This window comes from Myodes glareolus, chromosome 7 (genome assembly GCF_982192425.1).
Source record: "Myodes glareolus chromosome 7, mMyoGla1.1, whole genome shotgun sequence".
In the NCBI taxonomy this organism is placed as follows: domain Eukaryota; kingdom Metazoa; phylum Chordata; class Mammalia; order Rodentia; family Cricetidae; genus Myodes; species Myodes glareolus.
In genome coordinates this window covers 59899866-59927415 of record NC_142032.1, presented here as the reverse complement: position 1 = coordinate 59927415, position 27550 = coordinate 59899866, and the positions used below count along the sequence as shown (strand labels likewise).

Here is a 27550-nt window from a genome sequence, read left to right as displayed (position 1 = left end):
ATTAAATTGTGTCAAGAAGATGCCTGGCATTGCTCTCCACCTCTCTCATTGTTTCCATGCTTCTTGTCAATCAAAACAAGGGAAATTTGCCGCCCAGCTCTGCTAGAAAGGAATTTACCCACTCAGAACCTCTCCCTTGACCCTTCAAGGGTTAGGAGGGTCAGCTCCCTCCATCAGGGCAGGAGAATTGTCTGCCTTGAAGTTAGTCTTCCAGCCAGCATCCAGGGCTGAATACCAGGGTCTGTCTGTCATTATCAGAGACATAGGAGCGACTTGTCCTCGGTGTGCCCAGTGCTCTCTGTCTGGCCATCTCTTCAGCAAAAAAACGTAACTTAAAAATGTCAGCCACATGACTACCGCTGGGATTCTGGTTGAAGGGTGTGCTGCCCCCTGGGGGCATCAGGAAATGAGTGCACGGCTGCTGATTGTCACAGGAAACACCAAGGCAGCCATTCCTCTGCACCAACTGGAGTTTGCCTCCAAGACTCCCTCCCCCCAGATACTGGACCCCCTGACACTCCAGTTCCTTTGGTAGTATGCTGCAGGCTTCTCATGTAAGTCCCACAATCCTTCCGCATCCCCATCGCAGCACCCAGTGCAGAGTATGAGTCCCACAAACATTACTGCACTGAATTGTTTGGGGGAAGTAAATACCAAAACAAGCCAGCCTGCTCACCCCCAGTGCACATGCAGTCATTTCCACATATGGTCTTTTTAAATTTTTAATTTTATTAATTTTAGTTATGTCTGTGGGGCCATGTGCAGTACAGGTAACTGTAGAAGCTAGAGACCTCAGATCCCCCGGAACTGGAGTCACAGGCAGTCGTGAGCCACCTGACATGGGTGCTGGGAACCAAAATCAGGTCCTCTGCAAGCGCAACAAGTACTCTGAACTGCTGAGCCCTCTCTCCAGCCCTGACTTTTCAGATCTTTTCAGACTAAACTTAGGTTGGAACTATAGCTATGTGAGATCTGGTATAGTTAGGGACTGAAGGCAAGGGTAGCCAAAGCCCTGCCGTGTCCAGAACAATCCATTCAGCAGCACTGTGGGGTGCATGGCCCAGCAATCAGAGCCTGACTCATCCTAGAGTGTTTCTTCTTAAAATGAGACTGATTGGAAGGAAATAGGAGTGTTGGGTGACATGGCTGAGTAGCAAAATACACTTCAGTCTGAGGGGCTCAGCTTGGGCTTTCAAGCCACTGAGGGCCAAGCAGGTCCTTCCGGGAGTTGGGACAGCAGGGCCGTGTCATAGCTTCCAAGAGTCTCGTGCACTCTGTCACTGTGAAACCCCTAATCCACACTCTGGCCTCCTCTTGCTGAAGTGCATCTTCACCTGAGCAGGATGTCCAGGAGCTGAAGGTGTCCACACTGGTTTCAGGTCCCCAGAATGGTATTCAGTTGTCTTGGGTGATATGAGACCTTCTCAGCCCAGGCAGGAACAAGCAGGGGCTCATATTGGGCACAAATCCCTCCTGGGGGTAATCTAGACACACCAAAGTGGATCCCTAGACAAACAGCAGTGGCCAAGGGGCCTGACTGGCATCTCTGATTAGGACTAGGGAAGGATGGGTACAGAAGTGTCTGTACCTTTTTCTCGCTGTCTCCCTGCATTGTGGACTCTGGTGTGGACTGTGTTAGAGATGGGGAAACTGAGGCTCCTGGGAGGACCTTTCCTGCTCTGATCAGAAGACCAGGAAAGAATGGAGGTTCAGGTTTGTCTTGACTGTCTCAGGGGTAGGGGTGTGGCTCAGTAATGGAGGGCTCGTCTAACACATGTGAAACCTTAGAATCCATCCCCATTGTTGCAATGAAGAAGGAGGAGGTGAAGGGGGGAGAAGGAAAGGGAGAGGATAGGAGTGGGGAGGATTGTCTCATGTGCCTCATAGCATCTGTCTGTCCACTGGTCTCCCATGGGGGAGGGACCACCCTAGGGAATATGTCTGTGGTATAAACAGCTTTATATCCTTCTGACCGTCAGGACACTCCTACTGGCCCTGGAGAAAGTCCCCCTTCTTGTTCCCTTTTCCAGAAAGGCGATCTACGATGGGAGGCCATCGAGTCTCCCAGGATGCCCCACCCTGGCTTCCTTGCCAAGCTGCAGGCACCTCCTCCTGGCTGCTTTGCATAAGGGGCTATTTTAACTACTGACAATCGGAGGCTGTCATGAAATCTGTCGCTGCCTTCCACACGTCCCAAGGGGTGTATGAAATGGAATTTCTAGAGATTCCCCTCCCCGCTTTTCCATGTCGATTTTTTTCCAAGTGGCGTTTTTAGGGCATATCAGCTTAAATGCTGCCTTGTGGGGAGGGCTCACAACCACCTCCTGTGAGAGGGGATCCCCAATTAACCTGGGATGTGTGCCATGAGAGATAAATCACCCAGAGCATCTATTCAGGCAAGCATCTTCTCTAGGTAAAGCAGGAGCACCCAGAGACCTGTGAGAAGGTTCCTCCTGGTCACTGCCTTGGCCAGGACTGGAATTGGAGGTTCCCCAGTACAGATGGACTCTTTGCACTATGCTAGCGGCCTCTGGGAGGCACTAACTTAGCATTTTCTGTTAAGCCTTAAGCCCATCAGAGCCAGGATCAAGCAGATGGAGGTACCAATTTTCCAATGTTCATTCGTGTACCAGAGATACTGGGTACCCACGTGGTCAGGTTGTCATAGGAGCCAGGGATCTGTTGGCACAGTGAAATCAGAACTGTGGAAAGGAGGTGTTAGCAAATGCAAAGGCCCTGAGATGCAAATCGGCTTGTATTCTAGGAGCAAAGAGGAAGGGACAGTGATGGGGGATAAGGGTGCAGAAATGGGCAGGACCAATAGCATCACTGGGTTCATATTCCTCCAGAATCACTAGGGACCACAGATGATGGGAGGAACAAATCATCAGGAAACAGGGAGGCAGGAAGCTACCTCACCAGCTCAAGCCAAAGAAGGTGATCACTTGGACCAGGTTAATGACGAGTTCTGAACTCTGGGGTGCTACAGATATTTCGGGAGAGCCACTGTATGAAGAACCCTGTGCTGGATGAGAAAGTAGAGCTGGCTGTGAGCTAGTCTTGACTTTTAGAAGTTTCTATACAGTTAAGGAAGTAAATAGTTTCCTCTTGTTTACCTAGCTTGTCTGTCCCCTTTATCACCCACAAATGGGCCTTCTTTTTAGTCAAAGGCATGTGCACTATCTTGTACATGTGGAACACCCAGGTGTCTATACATGTGTGTGCAGGCACCCTTGTGTGCACATTTGTGAACCAAAGGAAATGCTAAGCATCCTCTATCAGTTTCTACCCTGCCGGTTCTTTCATTGAACATGAAGCTCTCCATTTTCTTCTATGCTGGCTGGTCAATGAACTCCAAGAATCTACCTGTCTCTTCCCCATTCACTGTTGGGGTTACAAGCACGTGTGGTCACGCCAGCCTTACATGGTTGCTGTGGATCTGAACTTAGGCTTGTCTCCCTCCTCACCCCCATACTGCGTTCTGCCCCTGTGTGTCAGGACACACTCCTTTTCTCTACTAGGCTATTTTCTGCTTTTCCCCTGGTGAGTCTCAGCTTCATCCTGCTGAGGTCCTACTCAGTATTTGTCCTCGTGTTGTCAGGCCTATGCTATACAGATCTGTCAGGACTCTGGTGCTGGTGAGAGATGGAGGGCTGTATAGGGTTGGAGCCCAGAGTGGAAAGAATGTCCTGTCTTGTGCTATTGAAAAGACCACATGTGTCTGTTTCAGCCAGCCTTCCATGGGTGATGCTGTGCAACACACATCCCACAGTCTTAGGCAAAGAACAGCAAAGATGGTTCACATTCTTGCCAAATGTCTGTCTTATGTGCACACTGTCTCTGGGAGTCCCTGGACTGAAAGCAGTAATTTCCTTAATGTGGGCTCTGTGTTCATGGGCAGCTGTCCCACATGCTCTTGGGTGTTGTATGTGTAATGGAATACCACAGAGGCTTTGACATTGGCTAGAACTAATGACCGAGGTCCACCAAGGGCTGAGAGATGACTCAGTGGTTCAGAGTATTTGCTGCTCTTTCAGAGGACCCAAGTTCAGTTCCCAACATCCATGTCCAGTGGCACACAAATCACAGGGAATCTTCTTCTGGTATCTGGTACCTGGCTCCTGCATACATGCAGCATACACATAAGTATATTTTTTAAATATTAGAAAGAATTATATTGTATCAGTGTAGGCAGAGACTACTCTTTGTTTCCTGAGCCCTCAAACCTGAATAATCATACAGAAAATGTATTAATTACAACACTGTTTGGCCTATTAGCCCAGACTTCTTATTAACTAACACTTACATCTTAAATTAACCCATTTCTATTAATCTGTGTATCGGCACTAGGCTGTGTGGTAAGGGTCCGACGGGCATCTCCTTGCTTCTAGCCGCTTTCTCTCTATATATCTCTGTTCAGATTTCCCACCTGACTTTATTCTACTAAGCCATTGGCTGAAACAACTTTTTTAATAACCAATGATAATAAAACATGTTCATAGCATACAGAGGGGAATCCCATATCATAAGAGAGCTGAGAAATGTAATGTGAGCACACACAGGTGAGGAACACAGAAAACTCCTGACGAATGGCTCTCAGGACCTTCCAGGACTGGGATTTCTGCAGCAGAGCCCTGTGCCTTCTCCCCACCTTCACTACCCACCACCTCATTCCACACACAGAATTCCACAGGCAGGCTTAGGGTCCCCTCATAGGACTTAAGGAGTCAGAGACCAGCACGATTCTCGGCCGCATTTGGGTGTCCCCACAGGTTGGAGGTATGCCCTAGCTTCTCAGACACCACCTTGCCAGGAATCCCACATGGCACAGAGAAACTCTCCAAGGAAGAGGTATGGTCGGAGAATCTGTGTTGGCACCATTCCATGGCTAGCTGCCCCCTTGTGGTCACTGCCTCCAGCCATTGATGCACTGGTGTGCACGGCTGGTACATAAAGGTATTGCCAGCCCCTTCTGCTGTCAGCAATGGGAGCGGCACAGAAATGGCACAGGTGGGCTTGTATGTCAGAAGTAAGCTTGCGTGTTAACAGTAAGAAGTTTCTGGGGCTCCAGCTGTGTTCTGTCTGTCTGTTCCTTTCGCTGCCCCTCCCTAGACCGTGCTGGCCTGCCTGTGAGCTTCATCTCATTAAGCCAGGCCACTCTTGGAGGCCTCAAAAGTAGACATCACAGCAGCAGGGCAAGAACCTTGCACCAGATGAAGTCACAGGGGACCACACCAGGGTCCCATGTCAAGCGCTAATGCCCAAGACTAGAAATTGTGGTGGCCTCAGCTGAGCATGTGACTGGAATTGGAGAATTCTGGAGGATGAGGGAAGCCTGTGGCTGTCTTTGAGAGGCTCTGCAAGGTCTGCCAAGAGGAGACAGCAGGGCCTCCTCCCTGCTTAGGAAGCAGAGAGAAGCGGGGCTGCAGCCATGGCCCGGGTGGTGATGTGTCAGCTTCAGCTGAGCTGGTGCATCCCTGAAGACCCAAGCAAGAGTACGAGTCCCAGCGTCCATCTGTCTTGGCCGTTGTCCTGTATGTGACTCAGGCCTCCTCCTGACTGTTTGGGTGTGTCCTACTTGTACCCTGCATCTGCACCTGTGCACCCTGTGGGCTTTCAGAAGGGTTGTAACACAGCGTATAGTGTACAGCTGGTGAAGGGGAAATACTGGTTGTAACAAGACAGCCACTCTCACATGCAGGAAAGGGTCCTAAGAACCATCCAGTTTACTCATCTATCCCAGGTCAAAGCTGAAGCTGAGTGAGGGTGTGTCCACTGTGAGGCCTTCTGGGTTTAGACAGCTGGATTGGAGGCCCACATTGCCTCTCATGGGCTGTGTGACTTTAGAAGGCCTGTGGAAGGCAGAAGTTCTGAATCTAAGGTATGACGTGTGATAGCTGTAGCCAAAGGGGCACACCCTTCCCATGTACTGCATGCACAACTGGCCTCACCCCCAATCTCTCAGGTGCCTCTGTGTGAGTAGGACTGGCGCTGTCTCCGTGTCACAAGAGAAAAGACAAGACACCACCAGTGGGTGACAGAGCTGACCTTGGAATTCCACCATCTATCTTTAGAATCTTGTCCCTCATGACCACACTGCTGCTTCTGTAAGATGGAGCCAGGACATGGGCTGGCTGCTAGCTGTTATGTGAGGACCAAAGCAGGTGGAAGATCAATGATAATGATGCAGATCTCTAGCAAAGCACCTTGTCAGCAGAGAGCAGCTAAGCAAATCTCCTTCAGTGATGGGGTGACTAGGACATGATGGTGATGGTGGTGATGGTGGTGAGGGTGGTGATGGTGGTGGTGGTAATAATGGTAGTGATGATGGTGGTGACGATAATGGTGATGGTGGTGGTAATGGTGGTAATGATGATGGTGATGGTGGTGGTAATGGTGGTGGTGATGGTGGTGGTGATGGTGATAATGTCAATGGTGGTGGTCCTGATGATGGCAATGGTAAGGGTTATGATTATGATGGTGATGATGCTTATCTACATGTATGTTTACACATACACATATACATTTACCTGTGCTCACATGCTCAAACACATACTCACACATATACCTGTACATGTACCTTTTCTTACCTACATATACATATGTACATATATGTGCACATGTATATAATCACTTGTGTAAACACACACACATTAATACATGTACTTTCACACATGCATGTGTGTATATGCTCCCATTCACCTATGTTTAGCCACACAATATGCATTTTACCCATATGTATCTGTATCACACATTCTCATATGAACACATGCACATACCCACATAATATAGTCACCATAAGCCTGTACATACAAGCTCTCCTGTATCTGTTACACATGTATTTATATATGCATGCATATGTACTCAGGTACACATGAACATGTATGCAGGAATGCACACATACACACATGAACTGTGCACTCGCGTTCCACTACACATTCCCTCTCTGCTCTTGGCCCTTTGCCCTCCAGCCCAGCCAAAGCCCTGCCCACTCTCAGCACCCACTGGTTTCCTAGACAACCAGCACAGAACTGCCGTTGGAATGGAGACGACCAGAGCAAGTCAGAGCAATACTCGGAATGAGCAGTGCTCTCACCTGCTGGTAGCTTGTGTTTTGTGTCCCACTTACGCTTTCCAGCCCTGGCATACGTCCCAGGGATAGTCAGACCTCCCTGTGTCCCTTCACAGTGATCTGACCCCTGGGCACCTTGCCTAGCCATCGAAAACCAACATACTTGGGCTCCTTCACCTGCTCCTGGGGTCTGGGCACTTGTTCCTTGGGTCTCTTTTTATTCCTGCCCTTAGGTCACAGGGTCTGGCCTTTGTAGACCTCACACAGAGTCAGGAGACCATCAGGGTCACATCTGGGCACCTTTTCTCTTGACGTAAAGTGTGACGCTTGGCTGGGCCTGTTCCTAGCAGTCGTTGCTCCATGCTTTGAGTACTCACTCCAGTACCCTGACTGGGGATATTTGTAGGATGGGCCCTTTGGTTAGTTTAGCAAGCCCTGATGAATGGGAAAGCCATGGCCAGAACTGACTGTAGATTTAGTGATGCTTTGAGGACAAAGTTATTTCACTTGTGGATCCAGAAGTCTAAAAGCAAGGCTGTATCTAGAAAGAAAGAAAGAAAGAAAGAAAGAAAGAAAGAAAGAAAGAAAGAAAGAAAGAAAGAAAGAAAGAAAGAAAGAAAGAAAGAAAGAAAGAAAGAAAGAAAGAAAGAAAGAAAGAAAGAAAAGAAAGAAAGAAAGAAAGAAAGGAAAGGAAAGGAAAGGAAAGGAAAGGAAAGGAAAGGAAAGGAAAGGAAAGGAAAGGAAAGGAAAGGAAAGGAAAGGAAAGGAAAGGAAAGGAAAGGAAAGGAAAGAAAAGGAAAAAACACCTTCTCTCTGCTGGGGACTCTGCCTTACCCACAGGTGGCACTGGGGAGCCAGTGGTGAGACTGGGCAAGCAGCTAGCTCAAGTCTCTCCTCATATTCTTAGGAAACGGTGTGGCATCTCCTGAGTGCCCCACCCTCATGACCTCACATGCCTCTTACTTGCCCAGACCATAAGTCAAGAGGTCAACTCAGAGAAACCAGGTGATGCTCTGTCCTTGAGCCCTGAGGACAGCTCAGGGTGCGTCTCTGACCCCCAGCCTACAGGCAGAGAGAAGGGAGGCTCGGGCTCCGGAGCTGACTTGAGCCTGGGTGACATGAAGTGGGTATGCAATTTGGTCTTGGCGATGCCCCCCATCAAGTTCACCCAGTCGCCCCTCCCTCCCTGTGAGCGGATGCCCACGGGTTATGCAGAATGGGCCAGGGCTGAGAGAATTCAGGCAGTGACAGCATGGGAGTGACAGGAGTAAACAGAGGACGGCGGCCCGTTCACTGTCTTCTGTCAGCGCTCCAGCATTTGCTTCTTAGCGTCCATCCTTTGTAGACACAGTGTGTTCTGGTTGCGTGCTGTTGCTGTGCTAAAACTGCTACCATAAGCAACCTGGGAGGGTTGATTATTTCATTTTGAATGTCTAGGTCACAGAGCGTCTTTGAGGGAAATCAGGACAGGAACTCAAGGCAAAGAAGCCTGGAGTACGACTTCTCACTATTCCATCCAGCATTACCTCTGACTAGAAAACTCGCTCGCAGCCAAGGCTTTGCAGCAGAAACCCTGGAGGAAGCTGCATGCTTGCTCACTCCTGGGTTCATGCTCAGCTAGCGATCTTATACCAACTAGGACCACCTGCCCTGGAAACGGTGCTGCCTACAGCGGGCTGGGCCCGCCTGCACCAATTCAGACAATCTCTTATAGGCATGTCCACAGGTCAACCTGATAAGGACAGTTCCTCAGCCGAGATTCTCGCAGGTGATTCTCGACTGTGCCATGTCAATGGTTAATATTAAATCTGAGTGACCAATTTATATTCCTGACAACTTCACTTTGGGCCGTCAGTTTACTGTTTGATAGAGTGAATTTCCTAAAACTTAAATTGCTTGTTTTGTTCGCAAAATGCCATTGCTTTTTTCTTTCCTTGTGAGGGGACATTCTGGCAATTGTTGGCACATTTTTGTTGATGGCCTTCATGCTGTGTGGCTTCAATACTAGACCAAGCAGTGGTTGATTAGAGATGTAGTATACACAGCCTGACGTTTAACCTACCGAGATGCCTTCAACTTAAATAAGATATTGCCCTGTGAAGGAGCAGACCCTCAAAGGGTGACATGGTAAAGGGGCAGAGGTGTCTCTGAACTGCATGTGTACCCCTCGTTTTCATGCTGGTATCTGACTGGGTACCCCAGTGGCATTCACAGTGTGAGCCAGTACAAAGAAGCACCTGGTGAGTGTCAGCAGAGAGAGTGGTAACCATCACGGCTGTAGGAGTCACAGTAAGTGGGAGCCTTGTGCGTCTGTGAAAGGGAAGAAGACTGAAGGAGTGGGGACACATGTGTGAGCTAGCCCTAGGACCCCAGCTGCCCTGCTTATCAGTGAAGGAAGGCAGCGGGAGCAAGGCAGCGGGAGCTGCTGGAACAAAGGAGCCCCAAAGTGCAGCCCAGTGTGACAGAAGTCTGATTTCTTTTCCCCTCATGTAGTATACAATGTATACTTCCACCCATTCTGGCACACAGAGGCCTAGGCCGCGTGCACGCGCGCGCACGTGTGTGTGTGTGTGTGTGTGTGTGTGTGTGTGTGTGTGTGTGTGTGTGTTCATGTGGAGGTCATAGGTCAATATCTAGCATCTTCCTTGGTCACTCTCCACCTTACTTTTTGAAACAAGAACTTCACTGACCCTGAAGCTCTCCAATTGGGCCTGGCTGGCTAATTAGCGAGAGCACCAGGGATCCCCTCCCTCCAGTGCCTCTGGGCCGGGATTTGCACACCATTATGCCCATCTCTTTACACGGTACTGGGAACCAATCTTAGTTTCTGCTGCGTTTGTGCAGACATTTAGGTACCAACTGTGCCTTGGGCCTCTTCATTTTATCTGTGATGCCCTACCTTCTGGGGCTTGAGACTTGAACTAGGAGACAGCAAGAGAGGGATAGCGGAGGGGTTTAAGAGCCCAGCTTGGGAGCACCCCACTTCTAGAGAAGAACCGACCACTCAGCCACATCCACAGTGCTGGGGGAAGCTGGGAAATGCAGTTCTAGCTCCCACCTCAGTCATGCCTCCTTCCATCCCCAGGGCGGGATTCCATGCTCTGTAAGAAGTGGGGTGCTCTGTCTCTGACTCTAAGCATATAAAGACCTGGGACCTCTCTCAGAAACCTGCACAGAGAGGGGTGAGTTAAAAAAAACAATGTTGACCTTGGAATGAGAGAGGGGAGAGGCTGCAAAGAGACTCACCTGTCCCCCAGAGCTCAGGCCTTTTCTTCAAGCCGTTTGATCGGTTCCTCTCAAAGTTCTGCAGGACTCAGAAGGAGGCGGGGCAGGGAATCTTGTCTGTGAGGGGAATACCTTGAAGCTCACTGTGCTCTGTGCTGCTTCCAGCATTTGCAGCTTTACAGCCCCCCCCCAACCCCGTGCCATCTGCTAATCTAATTACAATAGTCATATCGTCTCCACCGATCTTACATCTGAACCTGCTGAGTCAGGGAAGCCAGGCTTAATGAGGAGCGTTAATCATGTGTGCTTAGTTTAGTCCTTTTTTTTGTTTAATGGAAAGCAACCGTCGTCAGGATATTAATCCTGATCATGTCTCTCTAGGATAAGTCTATCGTCGGAAATCTCTGAGATGACCAGAGGCCTGCCAGCCAGGGCACCACCATTTCCTGGCTGGAAGGCTCACACTCACAGTCCCTGCTCTGAAGAGCCTCACGTACCCTTTCACACTAGGGCACAGGAGTCCACCTGTGTTTTAGAGTGAGCTCTTTGCTCTATGGTCAACCCAGGGTTCCCAGCATCCCCACATTTTGCAGACTTGGGCCCCCAAATCATCTTGTCTCCCCAGGTGTGTACCTATGCCGAGTGAGTGTCACCCTGCCAGGGGCGAGTCAGGTTGATTCAACCTTTTGCCCATTCAGTGTGTGGGCTGTGGCTTTGCTGAATGGTGTCTCTCTTCCCTCTGCAGAAACCCGTGCTGACCGCAGCAAGAAACTCTTCCGGCATTACACAGTGGGCTCTTATGACAGCTTCGATGCTGCCAGGTAAGACATGTGTCTGCCTTCTGGGGAGCTCCAGCCTCCGGTGTCCCTGCATGCCTTGGGAGGGGGTGTCTTCTGTGCAGCTCTAGGACACCTTTGCTGTGTTGTTCATGTGTCACTCTGCTGGGGTTGTGTCGGCCAACCATTTTCAAGAGAATCTGTCACAGACAGGGCCTGCGTGCAGTTGCCTGTGGAGGAAGCCCCCGTGAGAGGGCAACAAACTTTAAGGAAGAGGGAGGGATGGCATTATTGAGAGAAAGCAATTGAGATGGGAAAGAGGGGCAGAGTTGGGGGCCAGAAGCAGAGTGATGGGCGTCCTCCGATGACTATTGAATCAATCCCGGTTCTGGGCTTCCACCTCACCTATGTGTGTCCATTTTCTTGTGGTGCTTCCTGCCAACTGGAGTTTTGTTAAGGAAATCTTGCTCTTATTAATGGGCAGGACCCCAAGCTGGCAGGTGTTCTAGGCTCCAGGGGTTGGGAGTTTGTAGAAAGCTGTGTGTTTCCCATGGTATGGCGGCCACAGCATACAGGATGAAATCTTCCCACGGAAACCGTGCTTGGGCAACGACTGTTGAGAGAACCCCTGGGTCTCTGTGTCCTGCCTCCCTAGCTCTGGGTAAGGCCAAAACTAGGACAGTGGCTCCACCAACAGGTCAAGGTTGACAGCTTTTCTGTTCAGGTCGCTTCCCTGTGCTTCAGTCAGCTGCAGTGGTTCTGAGCATCCTGGGTGTGAAGTTCGTCTGTCCCTATCTCTGTCACAAGCCACAATTCTGATGTCACACTGGGCCAGGGGTCTAGGGGAATCCCTGCTCTAGACAGGTTCGTTCTGGGTGTAGGAATCAGGGATGCATGTGTGACTTGGGAAAGACAAAGTTGCAAAGGTACCCAACGACTGTCCCCCACAAGGGCCCTCTGCCCAGCACTGCTGGGCAGCCAACCATGAAACCAAGAGACTGAGAGGCTATCAGCTAGATCCCATGGGAGGACAGCCACCACAGGAGGGCCCGGCACCCTGCACTGGGCTCCCCCTACTCTAGGGAGTCTGGTGGTCAGTTCTCACCTGTTCCTATAACTCCTGTCTCTTGCTGAGGGTTCTACCTGAGTCTGTTACTAAAACAAGAGTCCGCAATGTGTGCTTTCCCATTTTGAGGTGCAGAGTTTAGTGAGGTTAGCACACTTACAAGAACCACCTCTGACTGGTTCTGAAGCCTGCCCGCTGCAAGGGAAGTCCCCAGCAGCAGTCATTCCCGTGGGTCCTTCCCCAGAGCAACTGGCAACCATTCATCTTTCTTCTGTGACTCAACCCACTGGAGTTTCATACAGATGCTGGCTTTTTACCCTTTGGTGGATCCTTGGGTGATGTCTGCCATGATGAACGCCATGCCATGGGCAATCCTGTCTGGATGTGTTTTCGATTTTTTTGAGTTGTGTGCCGAAGAACACAGCTGCTGTCTGATTTGGTATTAATACTGTCTGTCCTCAATCACTCTCAAAAACAAGATAGACTGGGCTGGACGTGGTGGCACTTGCATGTAATCCCAACGTTCTGGAGGCTGAGACAGAAGGCTGATGCATTCAAGGCCATCCTGATCTACTTAGTGAAACTGTCTCAATAGGAAAGAGAACAAAGAGCTCCACCAGGAGTCCCATGCCCCAACCCTGTCTCCTTCCATTGTTTCTATCCCTCTTTGCTGTTTCCTTGGGAACTGGGGATGGCATCCAGGACCTGGCATATGCTAGGCAAATGCTGGTCTTGCATTGATCTACACTCTAGCTTCCACTGCCCCTCTCCCTGACCTTGGTGTCCAATGTGACCCATAACCTGGCCCTGTGCACAGGGAACTGTACACTGGAAAAGAAACTCAGGGCCGGTCACTTCTGGGAAACCTGGCCAGTATGGACCCTTCACAGGTAGCCACAGTCAGCAGCAATGGCCCATATGTCCATCTGACAAAGAAGGCCTAGGCAGAGCCAGTAGAGAGTTGGGGAAGACTGTCACCCTGGCTATGTGATGGGCTGTTCAGGCAGGGAGAGATGGACCCTGTAGGGTGGAGGACCCTAAGATGGAAGGCTCTAAGCAGTGACCACTTTTAGGTTGGGCCATTGATGGAGCATGCCTGGGCCACAGAGCCATGCACAGGTGTCTTGCTGTGTGCACATCCATGGGGGTGGCTGTGTAGGCATACTCTGCTCCTTAGTCAGCCACCTCCCCACAAAGCAGTGCTGGCACCTGACTTGGAAAGCAGAGAGAACAAGGTAGGGCTAGGGGCAGGGCCCCACGACAGAGGCACATCACAAAACTTCCATCAGGAACAGGTGCAGGTCATCTGGACAAAGCCACACGGGGTTCACATAGCGATGCAACCATGGAGATTAGTGCCAAACTGAGACCAGCTAGCAGCTTCCGAGCCAAGGGCAGAAGATTCTAGATTAGCAGTTGGGTTGGACAAGCGGTGGGCCTCCCCTGACCTGCCATTTCAGATAAAAGAAACAAGAGTGACATCTGCACCATTCATCTGTCACCTCGCCAGCACCAGACACCATGTCTTATGCCTTCAGAAGCCCGGTGAAGCAAGGTCACTCAGAGTGGTAGAAAAATATGGACAATGAATTAGGGGTCAAGTGATGGGGCGAGTCCCCAGTCTAGAAGCACTTACGCCTGTGTGTGAGGCTGGGACCACCGGAGGTCAAGATGTTTCTGCTCACAATGGCCCTGGGGTAAATGGGCCCGCGAGGAGAAGTCTTGGTGAAGATAGAATCCTTGTTGCCCAAAGCATCACTGGGAGGGAAAACCCTGCTTCTGTGGCCGACAAAGGGCCATCGAACTTGCTCATCCAGATGCAGGCAATAGGAAGGGAGCTGACTTTGACCACGAAGGGGCCTGCAAGGCAGGTAGACCCGGGAGTTTGTGGGCAGAGAGGCAGAATGGTCTCCCATGCCACAGAGCCCCCAACAGCTACATGGCCCTGGTGGGTGGGGGCAGTACAAGGACAGGCTAGCCATCACTCATTTGACTGAACAGGCAGAAACCGTCTGGGGAGGTGGCAGCTGCACTGCAGAGCATGCATCAGCTCATTAGCAAAGGCCAAAAGCACAACAGAAACCCAGCCACTGTCCCGCCCCACCGGCCAATTAGCCGTTCTGTGCGGTGTGGCTGTGCTCTGTGCAAGCGCCAACAGATGAGGCCGCGTGGCTGCAGATGCTAATGTAATTAAAGAAAATGGGATGGGAAGGAAGGTTCAATGGAGACATTTTCCGAATCAGTCGAAAGCCATCTCCCCTTCCCATCCCTTCATGTGTCGTGTTAGCCCAGAAGTTCAGCGCTGAAGAGATGAACGGGTAAAACAAGCCCAGGCGTTAGCACATGTGTCCGGTCGCTCCCACTGATTCCTGCCTTATGCTTCTCTTCCCCCTGCAGGTGGAAGATTTAGATGAGAGGGATTTAGGAATAGACACAGTAGTCGGAATCAGACAACCGAGGTTCTGGGGTCACCACTGTGCAGGACTTTGCAGGTATCTGAGGTCAGTGTTAAAAGCCATCTCAACACGAGGTGGCAGCTGCAAGTCCTCATTCCTCATTAATCAGGTCCCTGCCTCATCAGAATAGGACACCGGGAGGAGATACCTGGCTGGGCAGAGGAACCTCGGGGTTGTTATACGCTGAACAAGTTCCATTCATCCACCCATTTTTCCTACCACGCATCCACTCACGTATTCATCTGTACATACATACATACATGCATCCATACATAAACACACACCTATTCATCCACTCACTATTCATGCAGCTATTTATCTACCCACCAGCTGTCCATCAGTCTAAGACCTGTTTGCTCATCTATCCATTTCCTATTCATCTATATAACCCTGTGTCCATCCATCCATCCATTCATTCATCTTCCGTTCATCCATCTATCCTACATCTACTAACCCTTCCTCTCTTCCATCCTTCTATTTAACCATCCTCTCAGTCACTATATTCTTCTACCGGTGCACCCATCCATGAGTCCACCCACCCATCCACCTACCTATCCATCCATCTGACCATCCCACCATCTCCCCATCCGTCATCCATCCACCCATCTCCCCATCTATCCCTCTATCCACCCAACCATCAACTCACCCATTCACTCATCCGTTGACTCCATCCTCCCATCCCTTCATCAGTCCATCTATCCACCCAGCCATAACTAGTCATCATTCATTCACCCACCCACATTCATGCTTCCCATCGACCTATTCATCTTTCATCTGTTTAACCAGCAGCAACCAAGACGTTTATTCTGAGAGTTAAAGATTGCGAGGTCATGTGTGGGTTCATGGCTTAGTGGATAAAGCACTTGCTATGCAGTGTGAGGACTGGAGTTCTGATCCCTAGATCAAAGGCACCAGGGTTGCCTGTAATCCTAACACTCAGGAGCAGAGAGGGGATTTCCTACACAAGATGGCTCATACATTAGCTGGAGCTAGAGGACTCTGGGCTCATCAAGAGACCCTGTCCCCCTAAATAAAGTAATTGAAGGAGGCATCCAATGTCAGCTTCGAACCTTCACACATACATATTCACCCATGCATACAGTTGCCAACACACACAAACATGCATATACAAGCATACATGCACATATAAATGCACACACACAAACAAAAAGATTTTGAGGTCAACAAGAGAAACAATCTTAGATATACTAATAGGCCGCAGTCTTTTTCATGAAGACAGACAATGAATTCACTCAGTACACCAGGGAGTTGCCCCAGCTGTCAGTCAGTGCCGCTGAGCAGACCGGCAGACCTTGAGCCCCAGAGCAAGCTGTGTGAGGACAGAACAAATGTCTCTGAGGACAGACCTGGGGTGACTCCCAGAGGCTGAGGAGGAGCCAGTCATACAGACAAGTCAGAAGCTGCAAAAACATTGAGGTTGGTAGAGAACACAAGATGGCGAGGAGCAAGGAACACACAGAAGATGATGGCCTAGGAGCCCCAGGCTTTGGGGTGTCATCAGCACATTTAGTGGGGAGATACTGGAGCCTGTGTGACGTGACCAACATGAGACAAGCAGAGGAGTGAATGGAGACCAGTGAGGAGACTGCCTTGTCATCTGGGCTGAGCACCAGTTGTGTGCACGGGTAGAGGTGAGGACAGAGCAGGAGGTGGGTCTGAGGTGACATCGGAATGAACAGAGCCTGGGTGTAGGTGAGGGAGAGCAAAGTGGACCCACCCTTCACCCTCTCTGAGGTTCCGGGGAGGAGCTAGTAAGGCAGCAGGTGGGCACCAGACCTGGTACTGACTGGCAGCAAAGTTCTCACGGTTCCCACTACATAGCTACAACCTGCTTAGAAGGAGCACCTTCTTGACCGTATGCCAGGGCGAGCCACTTCCATTACCACTCCTCCTTGGGAAAACCAATTTCCTCCTGGAGACTGATCCAGGAGGGCAGCGGATTGCACGTCTTCAACAGATGACTGCCTGCTACCCAGAGTTACTCATTTTCACGACTTTCAAGTATCATTTGAACATTTTTGAATTGGTAATAGAAAAGACACACTTGGTAAAAGATTCAAAATGTTTAAGAAATGATACAGTGCGAAGAACAGGTCCCTTCTCCCTCCGTCCTACCCAGCTCAAGTTCTTCTCAGACAGAACCTCCCTCACTGGATTCCTGAGACTCTTTCTAGAGAAGGACTTTGTCTGTGTGATGCTATAAGAAGTCTCTGTGTGGAGGGAGAGGTGTGCTTTGTGTACACACTCACACGTGTCGAAGTCAAGGGACTCATTGGGTCCCTTAAGAATAAGTGTTCTTAACCTCGGAGCCATCTCTCTAGCCCTGAGATTCATTTACCTTTATTCATGTGTGTGGGAGTGTCTGGATGAGTAGGTATGCACATGTAAGTGCCCCCAGAGGCCAGAAGAGGGCATCAGGTGCCCTGGAGCTGGAATTACAGGCAGTTGTGAACCACCCAACTTGGGGACTGGGACCTGAATTCTGGTCCTTCGCAAAAAGCATCTGCTTTTGACACTTTGACCCTTAACCTTCCTAATGCTGTGACCCTTTAATACAGTTCCTCATGGTGCAGTGACCCCTGCTATAAAATTATTTTAGTTGGTACTTCATAACTGTAATTTTGCTACTGTTATGAATCATGATGTAAATATCAGCTGTGCAGGGTATTTGATATGCAACCCACAGATTGAGAACCACTGTCTTGATAGCTGAACCATCTCTCCGGCCCCCACCTCCTTGTTTTTTTGCAACAGAATCTCTCACAAATCCAGTATTTACCAGTTCAGCTATTGGATGGCCAGTGTGCTCCAGCAAGCCTTGTGGGCCCACCTCCCAGCACAGGGATTATAGGCATGTGTTACCACACCTGGCTTTGTATGAGTATCGGGGATCTGGACTCGGGTCCTCGTGGTTGTATTGAGCAAGCCATCTTCCTATTCTCCACAAAGCCTTTGCAAAGCTCCTGAAAAAAAAAAATAAAGAGCCCAGTATTCCCTCTCCAGTTGAATCACTATGTGATCTTGGACACACTTCTCTGCTCTGAGCCTTCAGAGTTGCTAGAAACACACCCAACCTGTTCCTTCTCCAGTTGTGTTCGTGTTAAGAATGAATGAGAAAATATGTTGCATGCTTGCAACACCAAGACGCATGTGCCACATATACCCAGAGGGCTATGAGCTCTAAGTGACGCCTGTGAGTGGCTGGCTTTCATTTGAAACCCCCCACTTTGTGTCTAGAACACTGCCCTTAGTAAGAAGTAAATTGTAAGAAACAGTGATAGCCCCGTTCTTCTTCCACCATTATGTATTTGTTGTTGACCGGCTCGAAGAAGAGAGAGCCAAGACAGAGCGTATACAGGGCAGACGCGGAAGGAAGTAACCTCAGTCTGCTCAGTTGACGACCGGCTCTAGCAGTTAACAGTGGAGCGTGCATAGCTGCTGTTTAGCGACATAGTTTGGGACTACAAAGGAGATTGTGTGCCTGAGTGATGGTGACACTGAGCGTCTTCCTCAGTCACTCTCCGTCGTCTTTTCTTGAGGCTGAGTCTCTCACTGAGACCGGGGTTCTGTGATTCAGCTAGCCTGGCTAGCTAGTGAGCGCCTGGGCTCTGCTTCCCAGTGCTGGAGTTAAAGTTATGCAGTGCCGCTCCCAGCTTGTCCATGGGTGCTGGGAATCTGAGCTCAGGTCCTCCCAAGTGCGCAGTAAGCTTTCCACCTGTCCAAGCCAGCTCCTCCGGCTGTGGGTTCATACTTGATGTCCTGTGTTGTCGCTCTTTGTGTTTTTCTGATGGGGTTTGGTGCTTTGGCAAATTGTGGCAACTGAGGGGGATGGGAGCCCTGCAGGCACCAATGAAGGGAAGGTTGGCACCATCACCTGGCTGGCTCTTCTCTCATTCTCCTAGTATGATATTTATGAAGTCAGGTTTCCGTGTGGGTGCATCCTTTCCCCAGGGAGTACACCTCAGTCTGCGCCTTTCATGGTCTCCCTCCAAACTTCTGTTCTCTGTGGTCTCTATCCTGATGGACAACCTGGAAGGCCTGGGTGTCCCTCTCGTGCCTCTTTCCCTCACTCGGTTTATAACAAGAGTTGGGAAGATCCTGTCTTCTCCCCACTGTTGCCATGTTGCCCAACTTTTTGTAACCTTTCCACCATCAGGCAACCTGGGGACCCTTCCTCTCCTCCATTCTCTTTGGACTCAGATTCCTTCCTTCAGAAACCCCAAGCCATGTGTGTAAGGAAAGCAATCAGTCCATTTGGGCCAACCATAAGGACAGAACTAGCATTGGAAAACAGTCCTTCCCTCCCCAGCCTCGTCCCATCCAGCCATTTGATTGACTTTCTTCCCTTATTCCATTCATGGTTTCCCCAACTTTACAATAGCCCCACCTTATTTCTTCATTTCGTCATGAAATTGCCTTGACTCTGCTGGAGAGAACCTGACCTGTTCTGCCTTGTTCTGCCTGCCCACAAGTCTGAATAGATGTTGCTATTTCTCCAAATTGTCTGCTTTCAGATAACACCCCCATTCTTTCTTCACTTAGCACGTTTTAGACAAAGACACAATTCGACTATGACCATAACAACAGCAAAATGAAGGAAGGGAGAGAGTGAGGAGGAAAAGAAGGGAAGAGGAGGGCGGAAGAAGGGACAACTAGAAATCACAGGAAGCACAAAAGTCACCTACAAAAACCACAGCCCTAACTGTAAACATGGGATTACTTTCCTCTGCATTACTATTTATATTTCATTAATATATTTTTGTTTTCATCATATTTAAATCTTTTAGTTTTTATCAGTCCAACTAAATAGTTCAAAACCCTGATTGGAGCAACATGGATGTTTGCATCTGCACCAGAAGTAGGGCTCAGATTCCAGTTCCTCCTACAAACAGGAGAAGGGTCTTCCCGGAACCACAGGCCAACAGACTCTCTTCCTTCCTTCTCTCAGTTGTTCAAAGTCAGCCCACATTTAAGTATCATACAAGGATCGTGATTTTCTGCATGAATTTTTGTTGTTTCGTTTTCTTTTTCCTGGACATTCTAGTTGCCTTTCTTTTTTCCTTTTGTAGCAGAATTAGGTCTTATTTAGCAAGCTACTAAACGTCCCTCCTGCTTGTGGTGCATCCTAAGAATGTGCGCTATTCCTAAGAGACTCTTGGACGTTGCACTCCTGTCTGGATTCCAGCGCTCAGCAGTAGCAGTTTGCAGTTTCTCCCCTTGTTAACTTATGGAAAGAGTGAGTAGTTCCTCAAGCATTGCCCTGGTTCTGATGGCTACATCCTCAAAAATCTTTAACAAAACAGACCTGAAGTGTAAGCGCTCGGTCTGCAGTCTCTAGCTTTAAAATCCCGGGCTCAGAGTCATTTGTTCTCCGAACTGGAACAGACCCACTTCATGATGTGAGATGCGATGCTCTCCGATCTTCATTCCACTGTCTCTGCCCCTCTCTTCTCTCTGGAAGTTTGTAGGAATGTCAGGGTTTCTTTGCCGCCTTAACATCTTGATATCTTGGCATGCGGACTTAGCCTGATCTCTCAACCATTGTGTTTACTGCCCCTGAGCTCCCTCAGACTCAACAACAGTCTCAGTCTCTCTCTCTCTCTCTCTCTCTCTCTCTCTCTCTCTCTCTCTCTCTCTCTCTCTCCCTTCCTCCCTCCCTTCCTTCCTTCTTCCCTCCCTCTCCCCCACCCTCTCTCATGCACATCTTTCTGCATTTCCCATGCATTTCTTAGAATTATTCTGCCCTTCACTACTCCAGTTTTTTTCCCTCCTTGTTCTAGAGGATTCCCCAGTTCCCTAGCCACCTGTAGAAACTGTCTAGATAGTCACTTTGTCACTGTCCAGGGGCTGTTCGTTTCATGGCAGGGTGAGCTTCTGACACTTCAGAGAAGTGTTGCTGGGAGCCTCTGAGAACAGACTGGACAGTGCCAGTGTTCACAGAAGCTTCTGCATGGGGCTGCCCTCCAGGCACAGCCTGGGTGGAATGTAGGTTCTTTCTAGTAAATGCCAGGCAGAGCAATGGAAGGAAGTCATGCCCCTGACTTGCTCCCAACCAGAGATCACAAACAGAGACAAAGCTGGTTTCTCGAACTCTCCTGCTAGGCATGTATCAGGATCCAAAGAACATGGGTGTATTCTAGTTTTGTTTCTGTTGCTACGAATAAATACCCTTCCCGAATGGAACTTGCAGTCCTTTATAAAGGGTTTATAACATACTACACTTTAGTCTGTCCATGAGAGAACCCAAGACAGGAACCTGGAGGCAGGAGCTGAAGCAGGGGCCATGGAGCAGTGCTGCTTATTGGCTTGCTATTCATGGCTTGCTCAACTTGTTTTGTATACAACCCAGGCAGACCCACCTCCCCAGGGTGGCAGTTCCCACAGTAGTCTGGGCCCTTCCATATCAATTATTAATCAACACAGACTTGCCCACTGGCCAATCTGATGGAGACAGTTCTTCATTTGAGGTTCCCTCTTCCCAAGTAACCATGGGATTGTGTCAAGTTGATAATGAAAACTGACCATCCCAGATGTATTTTGTTCTGGAGTGAGCACACAGATGGCCAGGCGATGGGCAGGAGCGATGGGCATCCCCAGGATGAGTCATGCAAAGAAGTGATTGTGTGGCCGGGGAGAGAGGAAGCCATGAACCCACACTGATTGCTTAGGGGACCATGTTTATCCCCAGTCTCACCACTCACCAGCCCTGTGACCTTGCCAGGACTACTCAGTCCTCTGACTCAGGTGCTGCCCTTCTGCCTCCATTGTAGGGCATTGAGAGTCAGAGTTCCCATGTACACAGAAAGCTGAACACCGGGCACTTAGTCCTGGGTCACCCTGGTATATGAGCCCCTTGGGATGGCTAGCGCCTGGCCCAGCCTCCTCCCTCTCCAGGACCTGGCAGTTTGACATTAGCATCCTCTGGCCTCACCGCAGCCAACATCCCAGCAGTCATTACTTTCCTGGTCATTGGGACTTAACACCTAACAAAAAGAAAATTAAGGGAGGGCGGTCTGTCCTGTCTCTTGGTGCAGAGGAATGCTGTCCATCAAGGCAGGGGAGGCACAGCTGCAGGAAAAGTTTTGTCCCTGGCACCAACCAGGAAACAGAGATGGAGATGCCCAGGCTTGGCTGCTGTTCCCCCTTTTATTCAGTCAGGGACCCCAGCCTGTCAGGTAGTGCTGCCCACAGTCAGGGAGGGACTTCTCTCCTCAGTTCAACCTCTCTAGACGGGGCTAGAGAGTCGATGGATATATCACTTGCCTTCCTCTCAGCAAGCTATGGGTTCCATTCTCAGCACTGCGTACATTGGATGATGTAGCTCTTACCTGTAACCCTGGTGCTCAGGAGGTAGAAACAGGAGGATTAGGGTTTTAAGGTCATCCTCAGCTACAGAGAGAGTTGGAGGGCTGCCTGGGCTATAGAGGCCCTGTCAAGAAAAAAAAAATAAGTAAATAATAACAATAAAATCTCTGGGGCTGGGCAGTGGTGGCGCATGCCTTTAAACCCAGCACTCAGGAGGCAGAGGCTGTGAGTTCGAGACCAGCCTCGTCTACAAGAGTTAGTTCCAAGACAGACTCCAAAGCTACAGAGAAACCCTGTCTCAGGGGAAAAAACAAAAATTAAAAAAAACAAAACAAACAAACAAACAAAAAACACCACAACTCTTAGACATACCCAAAGTGTATGCATGTTTCCTAGGAAATTCTGAATCCCAGCAAGTTGATGGCAATGAACCATTGTGACCCCCCAGCCCTTTCTGGTGTTGAGGACCTAATTTTGGGTTTCCTCTCTCAGAGCACAAGAGGCGATGGAAGGGGTGGGGCTCTACTGGATTCCAGCTTAGGGCTCTGAAACAGCAGAATGGCTTCTTGGGGAGAGGAGGCAAGCTCCTGGTGCCTGGCCTGAGGACCAAGCTCAAAACCGCTCTTTATGGGCTTGGAACCACTGACTTCTGGGTTGGGGCTTTCCCCTATAGCTCCTGAGTGTGTCCGCAGAGAAGCCCAAGTGTTCACTGCAGGATTGCTCAATGGCACTGTGGGATCAGGCGGGACAGTCATGCACTTCCGTCCAGGACAGATTCCATCCTGGCATCCGTCCCCGCAGGGAGGTGCCTGGCTCAACACTCTCAGGCCACATTTAGCACTTTTCCCAGGTGGCGAGTGGGTGTCCTGATGGGGGAGAGCAGGCAGATGGGTGGGGCGATGGAGAAGCTGCGAGCAGTTGCTAGGGGAGGCTGGCATTCAGGCATACCTCTCGGCTGCACCCCTCAGAACTGCCCCTGGCCCTCGGGTTATGTGGAGAGGCAGACCAAGGTGCCACCATGAGCTTCCTGTCTCCCCACCTCCCTTATCTACACCAGCAGCAAAAGAAGGGTGTTGACCCTGTTGCCTCTGGAATTTTCCATGGTCACAACTACCAAAGGCATCCTCTGCCTGCTAAGCCCCGTGCTGTATGGGGCTCCCTGTCCCCCTTCCTTACAGCTGTCCTGAACTGTAGCATTTACCCGTTTCCATAGTGTGAGAGCTCTGCCCCTTCAGTTTCAAACTGCTGGTGTGTTTACTGATCCTGGAGCTGAGGAAACATGCCTACAGCCAGGCCTGGCAAGCTGGCATGCTGCAGCACGCCCCCGGTCAGCGCCATGTCCCTCTTATGCCTCCTTCCCCAGCTTCGCCATGGTAGGCCCTCAATTCAGGAACTGAGTGACTCAAACGTCCTTCAGAAGGGGTGATCTACAAACCTGATAGGGCCCAGTCTGGGAGTTCCAATGCCAGAACTCTCTACCTTATTCTGACACGGACTCCCTGTGTGGGCCTCAGTTTCCCGAGGCCCTGTCAATGGTTATGCTCTCCTCATGGTCTTTTCCCATTTTCACTTTTTGGATATTTGTTCAGAAGCTACCGCAAGTACTGGTCAGTGATCGCTGTAAGTGAATATCACTAACGGTCTCCGTGAGTGTGCAAGGTCGGTGCTCATTGCGAGTGGCTGTAGTCAGCGTTTGTCATTAATGGGTGTGTCAAATGGTCTCCATGCAGCAGAGATGGCTCAGCAGGTATAAGGCACTTGCCATGCAAGGATGAGAGCCCAAGTAAAGCTGGATGCAGAGGCAAGCATCTATAACCCTAACACTTCTGAGAGACAGGATTCCTAGACGCTCATGGGTCTGCTGATCTCCACCTTTGACAAAATTCAGGTACTTTGTCCTCCTCTAGACAATAGCAGCCTTTGGTGCCTGACTCAGGAGCAGAGAGAATGGGACCTATCTGACTCCACATTGCCTGAGTGAAGTACAGCAGTCAAGTGGCTGATCTGCATTCGCTTGTATCCCCACCCTGTATCCGTGCCAGCTCGACTTGTCTCCTTCCCATCCCACCTGGGGTAGGAACTGGCAAATGTTCAACCTCAGAAAAGTGAGAAAGAAAGGGGATCAATAGATGATTGGCTTGACAGATGGGTGGAAGAATGAAGACAGATTGGTGGGTAGGTAGATGGATATATATCAGAGTGATGGATGGATAGATGGATCATGAATTTTGGATGTCAGATGGGTTGATGATGAATCAACAAATGTTAGATGGATGCTGGATGATCAATGAATGGGTAGATGGATGGGTGAGTGGGTGTTAAATGGATCATAAAGACAGACAAACAGACGCAGACAGATATTAAATGGATGTATGTTAGATGATGGATGATGGATGGTAGTATGGATGGATGGATGGATGGATGGATGGATAAATGAAGGATGGATAGATGGATGGTGGGTGGGTGGATGTTAGATGGATGGATAACTGGATGATGAATGGGTGGATGGATGGATAACTGAAATAATGGATTTTTGGATGGATTGATGGGTTTGTGGATGTATTTATGGATGGATGGATGGATGGATGGATGGATAAATGGATGGGTGGGTGGGTGGATGTATGCATGGATGAGTGGGTGGATGGATTGGTGGATAGATGGATGCACTGATCAGTGGTTAAGTGGGTAGGTAGGAAAGATGCTCAGGTGGGGCACAATGCTGAGGCTTCTTTCTAGGCAGAACTGTGCACCCTGTTGGCTCTTAATAAATCTTCCTATGAGGAGGGTAAGGAACAGTGTGGCCCTGAGTAGGAAAAGATTAGGTACCTAGTGCCAAGCATCACGCCACGCCAAGAGTTCAGGGCCCTCAAAGGAGATTCAGCTGACCCAGCCCCACACAACCCCACTGCCCTGCTTCCTCAAAGGCAACAGCAAGCGCCTGGCTTCACTGTCGGTTAGAAGGCAGCACAGCATGGTCAGGTTTGCAGGAGGGCTCAGCCGTGAGAGCCTGCTACTGTCTCTGAGACTTCCTCTCAGGGCATTTGGGCTCGGTAGCCAGGCTGCCCATACTCCTTGGCAGCCTTTCAGATCCACAGCACTTAACTCTTCAGGACACATGCTGGCTAAAACCTGACTCTGCTAACCAAGGTCAAACCTGAGGCAGTCGTTGTGGCCAGAAGCCTGGCAGAGCAGATGGCACTCTTATGCCCCGGATTCCCTGGTCTGGACTTGGCCCTAAGGAAGGCGCAATGTTTGTGGATGAGCAGGACTCAGTGCTAAACAAAAAGGCCAAGCCAGGGGAAAGCAGGGCTATGTTCTAGGTGGGCACCTGGGACAGGAGAGAAGAGAATTAGGTAGACTTAGAGCATGTCCCCTTGGGATGGCTCAAGTGTGGATCCCTCTGGCACTGCCAGCACTTTGGCTAGGATTGAAGTCAGGTGTTAGTCCGGGACTAGGAAAGATTGAGGCGCAGGAACAGCCACAGCTTTGGCTGCATCTTTCTACACCACATCCTTCCTGCCCATCAGCTGCAGGAACTCAGGGCCTTGCTCAACCCTCCCGAGTGCTAGAGCAGAGGAGGACACATGAACCCTTCGTTCCTTGGATGGAGACATGGAGGAGTGGGATAGGAGGGTCACAGCAGTTTCAGGGACAGGCTGGAACCTCAGCACACTGAAAGGCTGGGTGGGACATTCATGTACTCTTCTTGGCACTCTGCCTCCAGCCCTCTGGGGTGAGTGGTGGACCAGGTCCCTTCCCATCACTGTGGTTTGTGTCCTGGTATGAGAAGAGTGACATATAGGAGCCAGCCTACCTCAGCAGAAGTGAGTCTTTAACATTCATGGTTTGTGATTCTGGGGTCGTTTCTGATTTTCCAAGTGAGTGAGTGGCTCGGTTAATGAGGCAGTGACAACCCTAGAGGGGTCACATCCATGAAAAGATAGCAGATACCTGAGAGATTTAGCCATCTTCTCATTCATCAACCCATCCATTCATTTGTCCATCCACCTGTCAACCCACTCATTTATCCTCTGTCTATCCATCCATCCATCCATCCATCCATCCATCCATCCATCCTTCTAAAAATTCACTTACTGGAACTGGAGAGATGGCTCAGCAGTTAACAGCACTTGCTATTCTTGCAGAGGATCCAGGTTCAATCCCCAGAACCCGCATAAGAAGGCTCCCAGTGCCTGTATCTTCATTTCTAGGGGGTCAGACACCCTCTTATGGCCTCCAAAAGTGCTTACATATACATAGTATACATCCAGACAAGCAGGAAAACACATAAACATATAAATATTAAAACACTTAAATGCATGCACTTGTGCATAGCTATATACCACATGGCTTGCACAAATGGCCAGCCAAAAAGTGGTCTCCAAAGATGTCTATATCAAAATTCTGTTTGACAACTTCTAAGGCAAAAAGAGGGCTTGGCAGATCTGGCAACGCTAAGGCAATTGCTATAAGGGAGGGTGCTGGAGTTCCTAGGAAATACCTAGGTGCCATCTCATGTCTTCTAAGAGAACAGAGCTGGAGAAGGCCCTGTGACCACAGAGGCAAGACCTAGGGTGATGCAGCTGTAACTCCAGTGACATCTGGAGCCACTAGAAGTCAGAGAAGGCCAACAGACCCTCACCCAGAACCTCCTTAGAAAGTGTGGCCTGTGTTGCCTTGATCCCTTTCAGTGACAGCTGGGGACACCCTCTCAGCCTTGAGCTCTGTGATGAAGCAGGCTTCTGCTGATTGCAGCTACCAAGCATGTATTTGTCACAGCAGCTGTAGGGAGCTCATACTGTCTGTGTTGGAGACTTGCAAAGGTCATTTATATAGGCAGGAAGACACAAACCATCCATGAAGGACATGGGCAGTGGGGAGAACTGAGAAGAGGAGCTGCAGATGGGGAGGATGGGGAGGCAGAGGGTGGGTTGCCAGATTACATGGAGATATCATCACAAATCTTTCTAGAAGGGACGAACAGAGGAAAGGTAGAGGAGGGAGGGAGGGCCAAAGAACAGCAGACATCACTCTCAGTTTCTGACCCACATGTGAGCCTGGACAGAGAGCTATCTAGAAGGCTGAAATCATCATGGAGATGCCCCCTCAGAGGTGCCCTGGGAGGGCAGGACCCACAGGATGCCCAGCCCTCTCAACTTTGTTCTTCTCCAGTTGATCCACCATACACACACATTCTCCTACTTTCTATGCCTCAATTTCTCCCTACTTCAAGATGAGTCCTAGCTCAGTCGGTAGAGCATGAGACTCTTAATCTCAGGGTCGTGGGTTCGAGCCCCACGTTGGGCGCCAGATGAAGTGTAAGTCACAAACAATCCCACACCAGTTTGGAATTATGAATAATAGGATGGTTATTTATTTAAAGGGGAAAAACTTACAGATCACCGTCCCAGACAACAACCCTCTGCGCCATCAGGAAAGGAGTCTAGAAACCAGAAGCAGAGCCGGAAGACAGAGAGAGAGCACAGAGGGCAGCTGCTGCTTTTTTTTTTTAAAGAGAGAGAGACCACGCCCCAATGGACTGGTATCTCAGCGGCTATTGGCTGAAGGAGCAGAAGGAGCTCCCGCAGCAAGTCCTGGTTCCAGTCATGAGTGAGGGCACACAACATAC

General features: G+C 49.9%; 1 protein-coding gene across 10 annotated transcripts in view; it reads left to right on the top strand.

Moving 5' to 3' along the window:
- Nucleotides 1-27550, top strand: part of Shank2 (SH3 and multiple ankyrin repeat domains 2) — a 439464-nt gene that overhangs the window by 259058 nt on the left and 152856 nt on the right. For all 10 annotated transcript variants that reach the window (XM_087908252.1, XM_087908251.1, XM_087908250.1 and 7 more), the window contains one exon: nt 11043-11118. In XM_087908252.1, the coding sequence (XP_087764378.1) occupies nt 11043-11118 (76 nt within the window). The remainder of the gene's footprint in view (nt 1-11042; nt 11119-27550) is intronic.